This window comes from Grammomys surdaster, unplaced genomic scaffold (genome assembly GCF_004785775.1).
Source record: "Grammomys surdaster isolate TR1022 unplaced genomic scaffold, NIH_TR_1.0 126185, whole genome shotgun sequence".
Lineage (NCBI taxonomy): Eukaryota > Metazoa > Chordata > Mammalia > Rodentia > Muridae > Grammomys > Grammomys surdaster.
The window spans coordinates 1,483,279-1,495,182 of record NW_021620991.1 but is presented as its reverse complement, the minus strand read 5'-3'; the positions used below and the strand labels follow the sequence as shown (position 1 = coordinate 1,495,182).

General features: G+C 48.9%; 1 protein-coding gene across 1 annotated transcript in view; it reads right to left on the bottom strand.

Annotated features, from left to right (window-relative positions):
• Tp73 (tumor protein p73) overlaps positions 1 to 1,768 on the bottom strand; it is a 59,731-nt gene extending 57,963 nt beyond the window's left edge. Inside the window, exon 1 of the mRNA XM_028757835.1 lies at positions 1,668 to 1,768. Coding sequence (XP_028613668.1) covers positions 1,668 to 1,699 — 32 coding nt within the window. The 5' untranslated portion in view covers positions 1,700 to 1,768. The remainder of the gene's footprint in view (positions 1 to 1,667) is intronic.
• Between the last annotated feature and the right edge of the window lie 10,136 nt (positions 1,769 to 11,904).

Below are 11,904 nucleotides of genomic sequence, written 5' to 3'. Positions count from 1 at the left end.
CTCAGAGGCTATGAGAGTCTCAGGCTATGGAGGTCTCAGGCTATAGGAGTCTCAGGCTATAGGTGTCTCAGGCTATGAGTGTCTAAGGCTATAGAGGTCTCAGAGGCTATGAGGGTCTCAGGCTATGGAGGTCTCAGGCTATAGGTGTCACAGGCTATGAAGGTCTCAGGCTATGGGTGTCTCAGGCTATGAGGGTCTCAGGCTATGATGGTCTCAGGCTATAGGTGTCTCAGGCTATGGGTGTCTCAGGCTATGGGTGTCTCAGGCTATGACAGTTTCAGGCTATGATGGTCTTGTAGCATAGGGTCTTAGGCTATGGTGGTCTCAGGCTATGGGTGTCTCAGGCTATAGGAGTCTCAGGCTATGAGGGTCTCAGACTATGAGGGTCTCAGACTATGAGGGTCTCAGGCTATGACAGTCTCAGGCTATGACAGTCTTGTAGCATAGGGTCTCAGGCTATGGGGTGGTCTCAGGCTATGAGGGTCTCAGGCTATGAAGGTCTCAGGCTATGAGGGTCTCAGGCTATGAGGGTCTCAGGCATATGATGCATGGTAACCAGGCCAACAATTGAAGTAATCAATCAAATTAGAGAGTCTAAGACAACTAGCCACGGTGAGACATATCTATAATCTCAACACTGGGGAGACTGAGACAGGAGGATCAGGATCTAAGACCAGCCTAGGGTACATAATGAATTCTAGGCTAACTTGGGCTATAAAATGAGACCTTGACTTTAAAACTGGGGCAAACATCTCTCTTTCAGGAAATACTCAGCCATCTGGGCTCCAGGGCCACTGCTAGGTCCTGCTGAGAACACGGTGGTAAACCACAGAGTGAGACCCATAGGCTGCTTATCCGGCCATATGTGCACACTGGCTCGCAGTGCGCCACACAACCGAGGTGTTTACATGTATGCACACACACGTATATTCACATGTTCTCTGACCTCAGTGCAACAATTTCTATACGGGATTTCCTCTCTCTCATCCTGGTAGGACCCTGTATAGTTTGCCAGTCCTAGGACATCCAGTCCTGTTCACAGGACAGCAGCCCAAGTGGACACCTGCAGAAGCAGGGCCTGCTGAGGCCGGCATGTAGACATGTTGAGCACCAGCCATGTAAGGATCTAGAAGCCTGGCACAGGTTAAGGCTGAAAGAGACTTCAGAGGAGGGAGAGCTAGAAGAACCAGTTCTGGGCAGTGGTGGCATCCTGCAGGACTAACCATGGCCTTAGAGGCCCCAGCTAGCTGTCTCCTAGGCATGGAATAAAGAGAAATTCAGGCGGTTCAAAGGAATGAAGGCTGTGGAGATGCCAGAACCACTTCTGGGAGATGTTAGAATCCCTTGTCTCCATCCTGACCTGCCACAGCACAGGGGCACAGAGAGACCCTGTAGACTACTCAGTACAGGTGGCTTTCCAAAGTGCCATGACACGTTGCCTTGTGCCACCAGAACCACAGATGGTGCCTCTTCAGACTGTCTTGGCCACCAGCTTGCCTGTGTGGCTGGCCCGCTTATGTGGTGCCTTGCTTCTGGGCTACCAGGTGAGTTGGTGAGGAGGGGCTTCCCTATCCTGCTGGAACCTTGAGACTCTTGCCCTGTGGGGGAGGGGGACAGCAAGAGAGCCCGAATTTCAGAACTGAATGCCAAGCAGAGCCCCTGCCTACCTTGGCTGAGCCTGGGCCCTGGATGTGTCCATAGGCTTGGGTAGAGGTGCTGGAGGCCCCGTAGTGGCTTGCAGTGTCAGGGCAGTGGCAGCAGCGTCCAGTTGCCTAGGTGATGACATTGGAGTTACGGAAGCTGGGAGGCTTGTGTGGCCAGCTCCAAGCCAGTGGGAGGAGCCTGGCTGGGAGCCCTGGGTCTGGGGACCAGCTACCAGCTTTACCAGTACTGTGCTGGTTCCTGTTCTTGACCCTACTCCTGGTGACCAATGTGGGAGTGGGGGGGGCAGGCTCCCACTACCTGGAGAACTTGAGCTGGGGAGGAGAAATCTCAGAGGGCAGCCCTACAAATGTTTGCTACCCCCGTTGATGGTCCCAAGCATATAAACAACATCAGAGGACGGTACAATGGACCCCTTCACACCTTGGTCCCATCTCTCTCCCTGTTTTTTGTCCTCCCTTGAACAATTCAGAATAAGTCCCATGTATCGTCCTCTCGACAATATAGGCCTCCATAGGCTGGTGGCAGCTAAGAACCCGTCTTTTAAATGTTAAGAATCTACCTTGTCCTGTTCATACCACACCAAACTCCATTTGCTGTGGACCCAGGATGATGAGCAGCCACAGTGCTAAATTCAGAATTTCTACCTCAGATTCTTAACCACCTGTTTGAGGGCACCCTACTGTATTCCTGCTGTAATACATATTATATTGGTAAACTATCATATGCCGTTTAGGCTTGGCAGACTCTGGGAGTGGGGAGGCTCCCTTGTCTCCCCAAAACCCTTTGTCTTGGTACAGGCTGGCCCCCGTCTCTGTAAGAAGAACAGCCCACAGCTAAGAGCATCAAGACATAGTGTGGTGGTGCACGGCATTAACCCCAGTACTCAGGAGGCAGAGGCATACAGATCTCTGTGAGTTTGAGGCCAGCCTGGTCTACAGAGTGAGTTCTGGGATAGCCGAGGTTGTATAGTGAGACTCTGTCTCTAGAAGGGAAACCATTTCCAACAGAAAATTCTATTGCTCAATTCAAGAGATCATCAAATCAGAAACTCACAACATCCAGTAGAGACATCTGGAGTAGCCCGGTTGGTAGAGCAAAGGTTAACATCATCAAATTTGGTGTTTACAAACATCCAGGGAAATTGACCAAGGAAGCCTAGACAGCCGGGGAAGCCGAGACAGCCAGTAGCAATTCCCAAGCTTTTCTTTGATGAATGAACTTCCAGGCCTGAACTTCCCAGCTTCTTGTCCCACTGCAGTCAATTTTAAGATTAAAAGCAAACCATTGTGAGTATGCGTGCATGTGGGTGTAAATCCTCTTAGAGGCTGGAGTATCAGGTCCCTTGGAACTGGAGTTGTGGGTAGTTTTTGAGCTGCCCAATGTAGGTACCAAACCTGGGTCCCTCTAGAGAACAGTACGCACTCTTAATGGCTAAGTGGTCTTTCCATGCCCACTGCAGACATTTTTCTATCATGGGATTTCCCCATGATGCTCACGAGGGAATCTGCCCTGTTCACACCTAGCCATCTCAGGAAGAGTGACCTCACACATCTGACCTTTAGAGGCAGGGATGGTAGACCGTCGGTATAAAGGACTAAGTAAAGAGGGAGACTGTCGCGGGTGGAGAGGCTTGGGTAAAGAGGGAGGGAAGAGATTGAGGAGGATTAATTGGATAAAGGGAACACACACACACAAAAAAACCATTTGGAAATTAATATGCCCAGCTGTGCAATGGGCGACTGTAGTTTAACTGTTCAGGTGACAGGATAGTAGCTGACCCCAGGACGGGGCAGGGAATCCAGCAGTGAATTCAACAAGTGTTTCTGCACATCTCTCTCAAATGAGGTCGAAGGTCTGCTCTCACCGTACACCGGGCCCAAGATGGTATGCGGACTTTAAAGATATCCTCTGTGTATTTCCATGGAAAGTGGGGAGAGCTTGTGAACAGACACACGCAAGGGATCGTGAGTACAAAGCTGAGGTAACCCTTCATGGCATCAAATCATACGTGCCTCTTCTCACACAGGACAGGGGGGACAGAACTAAATTGGTCCAAATCAAAGTGTGAGAGCATGGGTTCCCCCCCATTTCACAGAGGCTGCTGGAGGGACTGGCTTCTGTTCTCCTCAGCTATTCCAAGCACCCAGTTCTCCCACCTTAGAAATACCTGTGTAATTAATGCTTGTGGTGGCACTGCACTACCTGATTAATTATACAGGATGATCAGGGTTGTCCATCCCTGAAGCAGGAGGAAGAGCTCCCTGGGGGTGAGGGTGAGGGATGGGAGTTTAGAACGTGGTTGCCTTAGGGAGCAGGTTTGCCCGGCTAGCTCAGACCTCAGCCACTCTGCGCTTCCAATAGAGATATCCGCATCATGCTTAAGTGGCAACGGCCAGGGCCCCCAAAGCCCTAGCGTCAATATTTACTCATTTCTGAGACTGAAGGGCTGCCTTTGTGGGCCCAACTCCCGCTCAGAAAAACAGAGGACACGCCCTTCAGAGGTCAGAGGCTGCCCTGGCTGACAGCCAAGGCCAGGGAGGTTGCCAGATGGAGGCCCAGTTAGGACTACCTGCCCTTCCAACCTGCTTGACACTGCCAGAGCACCCGTCCTTTGTCTCATCTGACTCCAGTCAGAGAGCTGTGGGTTCTTCTCACCCTCGACTCAGTAAGTTCTGAGAGCACGTAGGAGTCACACAGAGAACATGGCGGACACCTCACGCCCTACCTGATGCTGCTGACTTGGCATGAATTTCAGTGTTTACACCGGCACTGTGAGAAGAGTTACTACTTCTGTTTCCCCGACGAGGAAACTAAAGGATCAATTTATTATGTAACATACAGTTCCTGACAGGAGCAACACCCACCTCATCTGTTCTAGCAGAGTTTCCACCAAGCTTTCCTGAAGCATCTACTTTTTTTTTTTTTACTCTTTGCAGCAATCCATGGACACCTGACCTGGGTCCTAAGCACAGTCTGCTTTTATGCCTTTCAGTACACTCGGCTGGGTCCCCTGCCATCTTCCCGAAGTTAAAGAGAGTGGCCTCAAAGAACAGGTGCTTCAGGCATCACTGGAAGCAACCCTGCTTGCTTGCTGATGGTCCCTTGAGACGCAGATCCAACACGGCCCCTCCTGCCCCACTGCCAGACACATCCCCACCCACTCCTGAACAACAGGAGCAAACGGTATCCTTGAAGGGCTGACTTTTGGGCTCTGCGTGGAATGTCTTATGCTGTAGTATGCCCTGGGGACCTCCAAGAGGCCGGCACTCTGCAGAAGTAAAATCTCAGCTTCAACTGATATCATAAAATGGCGAAGACTGAGCATATAAAGTTTGAATTGTCTAGCTGTAGATCAGGGCCTAGTATACAGCAGGTACTCAATAATGAGCAAGAGATGAATGTTCTTATAGTGGTTTTGTGGGTGGGTGGGTGGGTGGGTGGGTGGATATACAGGCTGGTAGAAGGATAGGATAGGATAGGATAGGATGGATGGATGGATGGATGGATGGATGGATGGATGGATAAATGGATGGATGGATGGATGGATGGATGGATGGATGGATGGATGGACAGATGGATGGATGGATGGATGGATGGATGGATGGATGGATGGACAGGTGGATGGATGGATGGATGGATGGATGGATGGATGGATGGATGGACAGGTGGATGGATGGATGGATGGATGGATGGATGGATGGACAGGTGGATGGATGGATGGATGGATGGATGGATGGATGGACGGACGGACAGGTTTATAGATGATGGATGGATGGAGGATGGATGGATGGGAGAATGTGTTGGATGAGTAGATAGATGGAATGGATAAATAGACAAGGTGAGTAAATAAAGTCTTTAAGTGAAATACTATTTCCCCCCAGCTCCACAATCCTTTTCTGAATTTAGAAATTCAGGAAGCCCCTAAACCAAAGGCTTGCCCCCACTCTGGTAAAGCTGGTTGGGGGGGGCTGTCTATCAGCCCCTTGTTGGAACGATAATACATAGTTGAAGTATCGCCTGTGTTTATGTTGAACAGGTAGACTTGGAGACAGGTGCAAAAATAATTCTTTCTTGCTGCCTGGGACTTATTGTTCAGTGTGAGTTTTGATCCACGTAAGAACCGTAAGAACTGAGACAGTGCACAGTAGTGGTTACATGATAAGGTTCAGCCTAAGAATAAAGACTTGATGATTTTAAAAACGTACATGGCTCAAATACTACACTACCTGTCTAAATGAATATTTTGTGGAAACTATTAACTCTCCCACAGCTTAGGTGCCAGCCAAGTTTGGGATTGAGGCCAGTAGCCCAGAGTTAATCCAGACTATAATGCACCACTGTGGCCAGGGGAAGAGGGCAGGACACATCTGATCTATGAGGCCATTCAGATGCCCTACAGAAACCTGATGCCTCACTGAGATACCAGGAGAAGCAGCCATGGACAGACAGTGCTCACTGGGACTCCGGGAGACATTTCTCCTTATCTTGAAAAGTTCAGCCTACCTCTGCCTGTTCAGAAGTGGGATGTTCCCCCTCATACTTTTTTTTATCACCTTCTGACATGATGGGTTTCTTAAAAAAATAAAATTACATTAGATAGCCCACGCATAAGTTTGGCTCAAGATTCAAAGAATCCAAAAGCACTAGATAGCACCAAGAGGAATCAGAATGAGGGTTAGCCTGGAGACACGGCTCAGCGGTCAAGGACATGCACATAGGGCTACACACTGTACTTGGGAGCTTAGTTCCCAGTACCCATACAAGGCAGCTCACAACTGCCTGGAACTGCAGCTCCAAGGGGGTCCAAGGCTTCTGGCCTTCATGGGCACCCCCACTTACATGCGCATACCCGTACCTACACACGTACATGTAATTAAAAAGAAAACAAACCAAACAAACAGAGGGGGCTTTATTACAACCGAGGAAAGAAAGACGGTTGGCGTATGAAAGTTCTGGTCTCTCCAAAAATGACTCAAGGGTCAGATACTGACAGGACTTACAAACGGCCATGCATCCCAGGTGGTTTGTGTGGATGAATGACGCAGATGTGTTTTGCATACACAGCAGCGGCACATCTTATTTTCAAGGGCAGACCCTATCTGTAGCTCTCAGACTTTGAGGTTCACGTCTATCACCAGACGCCCGGGCGATGCTCCTGGAATTACTCTGACCTCAATCTGCCTGTGGTCTTCCTCTCTGTTCTTATCCCAATCTATCACTTTCAAATTAATCCAATTAGCGCTCTGTTTACCGATGCCTCGTATTTTTAATTTGCAGCTTCTCTCTGTAAGCTCAGGGATGCTTTTGCAACCTCATCTCTCCTCCCTCATTACTGCCAAATAATTAGTCGAGGAGGTGTCCCCAATCAAAAATTAAGGGCCCAGAAGCAAGCCAGAGCATGCCTTACTCCAAAAGAAAAAGTGCCAGGAGGCCATTGTAATTAGGCTTGTTGATGGCGGTTGACCACGGGGAGACGGAAAGATGGTGGTGGCAAGAAGGAGGGGGGGCCACACTGTCTAATCCAAGTCTTACAGATCAGGGACCTGCTGTCTCTAACTTACAGGACCATCACCAGCAGAGCCTCCTTTTCCAGCATACAGGAGCTGAATCTAGTCTGTACTGTGTGGGAAGGAGTCCCAGGGACCCCGGAGAATGAAGGCTTGGTAAAAGAATGATATGAGAAGCTGCTTATTGTTCATGGCCTAGGCAGTACAGATACCAGGAAGTACCCACTGGCACTGGGGAACTCTTCTTTGTGGCCCTAAGGCATCTAGAAAGGGCCGCTGTGTGATTTCTGCAAAAGTGAGACCCCCTCTCTACTGTGAGGCTCCCCTCTGCTGCTGGCCAAAACACCCCGAAGATCCTACATATCCTCTTCCCGACCCTGGCACCTGGGATGCTCTCCTCAATCCCACAAGGGCCAAGGCTTCCCATAGTTAAGCTGAGCTGAGAGTTTCGAGGGCTGTGCTTGAGCAGGACAGTCTCTGCCTGGAAAGTGGACATCAATGGGTAAGCCTGGAGGTCTCAAAACACAAGTCCACGGGTTTAGCTAAATCCAGAGGAAGTAACAGCTAGGACATCATTCCTAAGGTCCTGGATATAGTTCAGAATGGGACAACGGTGCTTCTTTCTATAAAGAACTCACTGAAAGCTATACACCATGCATATGGCTCCTACAAGGATGGACCGTGTGCCTAATCAGCACAGCTTCCCCAGACAACCCTCCAGGGCTGCCAGAGACTCTGAGCAGCAGGTGAGCAATTAGAGTCCCTGCTGTCCCCATGGGACGGATCTGGCAGCTGCCACTGGGCAGGGACTCTAGAACCCTGAGCAAGCTGACAAAGCCTGCCCTTGTGGGTCTCCTGTCCAAGCCCTGCCTGCTCCAGGCCCTGACCCTGGTTGTCAAGGAGATGTCCAAGGCATCTATGCTGGAGCTGGTTGGTGGGGAGGCTGTGCTAACTTTCCTGGGTACCTGATATCCCTTGCAAGGTTCCCCCAGAGGGTCTCAGGTATGGTGCATGATGGCTTAGGAAAGACCATAGGAGGGGTGCAGGAGAACCTGGTGTGGAGGCAGGTGGATGACTCGCGACTCCCAGGATGGGGCTCAGAACACTCTAGCTTAGCACGTGGCACCGTGGCACTCAAAAAAGCAGTAGGCAGACTGTGGTTTCTGTCCCTCACCTCCTTATCCAGCAGCAGACCACTGATAAACCAGACTTTGTAAAATTCAAAAAACTTTGTACCGAAAGGAATATAACTATTTGAGTGAAGAACAGCCCAGAGCAGGAGGAGGTCATTGCTGGCTGTCAGTCTGGCAGAGGATTGACATCTGGAGTTTACAAAGTGGGGCTGGAGAGCAGCAGTTCAGATGTTAACATTGGCTGTCCTTCCAGGGGAGCTAGAGTCAACCTGGAGCACCCACATAGTGGTTCACAACCATTTGTAATTGTTTCGGGACTTAACGCTCTTTTCTGGTTCCAGCCTTCATGGGCACCAGGCACAGACATGGTGCACAGAAGACATACATGCAGTCAAAACCATCCCTTCCCATAAAATAATAGGATATACAAAGAACTCAAAAAACTAAACACAGGGTGACAGAGGTGGTCCAGCAGTCAAAAGGACTTAGTGCTGTTACATAAGACCGGATTCAATTCTCAGAATCTGTGTCAGGTGACTTACGATTGCCTGTATCTGCAGTTCGAGGGAATTTGACACCTTCTGGTATATTTGGGTTCTTGCAAACATGTGTTGCATAGTTGTACACTTAGGCACACACACATACACATGCATAAAACTAAAGCAAATATTTAAAAAACTAAACACACACACAAGCAACCAGGTGTTTAAAACGGAAGTGAGCAGACAATCCTCAAAAGAGGAAGTACAAAGAGTTAATACATGCATTTAAAAGGTGCAATCTGAGAAATGCAAATCAAAACCACTGAGATTCCATCTCAGCCACCGTTGGAACAAAAAAAGTAGCCAATGCTGGTGGGGATGTGGACAGAAGGAAGCCCTTGCAGACTGCTAAAGGCAAGGCAAACTATTTCCGCCACTATGGAAGTCAGCATGGAGGGTCTTTAGAAATAGATCTACCATATGAAGGTACCACTCCTGGACACCTACCCCAAAGACTCTGAGTCAACACACCGGACTGGTTAGTGCTTGGTACAGCATTAGTCACAAGAGCATAGAAGAAACAGACAAGGAAAATATAACAACTGTACATGGTCACACCTTTATCCAGCCATAAAGAAGGACAAAGTTACATCCTTTTCGTGAAAATGGAGGCAACCAGACATGATTGTACTCAGTGAATTAAGCCAGTCTCAGCAAGGCAAGCATCTCACAATTTTTCTCATATTGGATTCCCAGATTTTTACATATGTACGTAAAATCACATATGTATACACAGCAAGAAAGCAGAAGTGAGTTATCTAAAGGAATTAAAGGGACCGAGGGAAAAGAAGCATGCATACCCGTCGTACAACAGATACCTGTAGGAAAATGTCCTTAAGTAACACAGTATTACATCCAATGGATATATACAATGAAACCTTTAAGAGTGAATTCTCAGCCTGACCCTGAATAGCATGAGACCTGCTGTGTCCTGTTCTTGGGGATGGGATCCTACAGGGATGCAGACACCCCAGTACGGGATTGACCTATTCCTGTTCTAACCCTTGTCCTCTAAATATAGTTCAGTTAGGCAGGATCCCTCTAACACACACACCCACACACACACCACACACACCATACACACACACACCACACACACACCATACACACATACACACCACATACACACCACACACAGACACACACACCATACACACACCATACACACACCATACACACAGACACACACACCATACACACACATTCACACACACACACCACATACACACACACCCCAAATACACACACACCACACACACACACCCCATATACACACACACCACACACACACACACATACCACACACACCATACACACACAGGCACACACACCATACACACACACAGACACACACACCATACATACACCACACACACACACACAAACTTGGGAGAAAGACACTCAGGTCTCCCTCTTCTTTGAATCTTTATCTCTGAAGTCCTAGTGTCCAATAAAATCACTGTTGAGGAGGAGCTGGAGAGACAACTCAGCAGTTAAGATAGCTTCTTCTCTAGCAGAAGACCTGAGTTCCGATCCTAGCACCCACATAGTGGCTTCTAATTCTTTGTAACTCCAGTTCCAGGAGATCTAATACCCTCTTCTGACCACCATGGGTGTATACACACACACACACACACACACACACACACACACACACACAGAGAGAGAGAGAGAGAGAGAGAGAGAGAGAGAGAGAGAGAGAACATGCATACACACATACATATATGTAAGCATACAGTCATACAACAAACATAAAATATAAAATCTTTCTTTAAAAATTAAAAACTAGTGCTGGATCCATTGTGAACTTTCCTGTTGAGAATCTGTTCTTTCTCGTTGCTCTCACCGCAGTACTGGGGTCAAACTCGGGACGCTACAACACAGAAGTACACCCCAGACTCTTTTTACTTTCTCTTTTGAAACAGGGCCTCACTAAGTCAACCAGGACTCACTTGAACTCACTTTATAGCCGAAGGTGACTTTAAGCTTTCAATCCTCCTGACTCAGCCTCCCCGGTGGTTGGGACCACGGCCCAGGTCTGAATTTGTCTGTCTTTTATTATGGTGACTTTGTCACACTTTGTGCTGACTCCTCTTGTGACTGTAGTGACCTCCCAGCCCTCTGCCTTCCCATCTGTAAACCGAGGAAACAATGCCTACCTCTGCCAAGAGAACAAAGCGCTGGCCTTTGTGTGCTGCTTTGTGTGTGAAGAAAGCCTCATGTGAATGTGATGGTTGTTACTCATCCTGGTACCCATAGCACGCTGGGAAAACACAAGTACTTCCTACAAAGAAGAGGGGGTTTTGCTGAGAAGCCACAGAAGGGCTAAAACACCAGGTGTCGCCACCCCAGGGCCCCTTGCACCTTTCAGTCTGCCCTGGGCCAGTGCCAGCCAGCTCCATCCTGCGCTAGCTCTTTGGGTAAACTGAGTCTGGCACCAAATCTCCTTTCTTCAGCCACAGTCCAAGACATGTCTGCAGAACACTGGGACACAACTCCAGAACATAACTATTGGGCACCTGAGTGAGTCCAGGTGACCCCGAGGCTGCAGATGCACCAAGCACGGAGAAGCTGCCCCATGTAGGAGCAGGTGGTCCAGCTCAGAAGGACACATACATCAGGAAAGGGGTCCCAGCTGGGAGGGAGAAGCTCTGGACAATGATCAAACCAACGTCACGTCTAGGGCTGGGTCAGTGACACACTTGCTGTTGGCACGAGGACCTAAGTATGATCCCCAGAACACATGTTTCAAAGGTAGGGTGTGAGGGGTCATTGGGATCGACTCATCAGGCATTGGTGGCCAAGCCTGGAGTGTTGAGTTTGAAACCCAGATCCCACATGGCAGAAGGAGAGACCCAACTCCACAAAACTGTACTTTGACCACCAAGGGCATGCTGTGGCATGTGAGTACCTGCACATGTGAGAAATAATAAATTCACTAAAATTTGAGAACTTTGGTGCCTTTAAAAGCCAAACCAGGTGTGATAGTACATTCTCATCATCACAGTGCTTCCAAGGTGGAGATGGGGAGATGGAGGCCTGATGGAGAGATTCAGT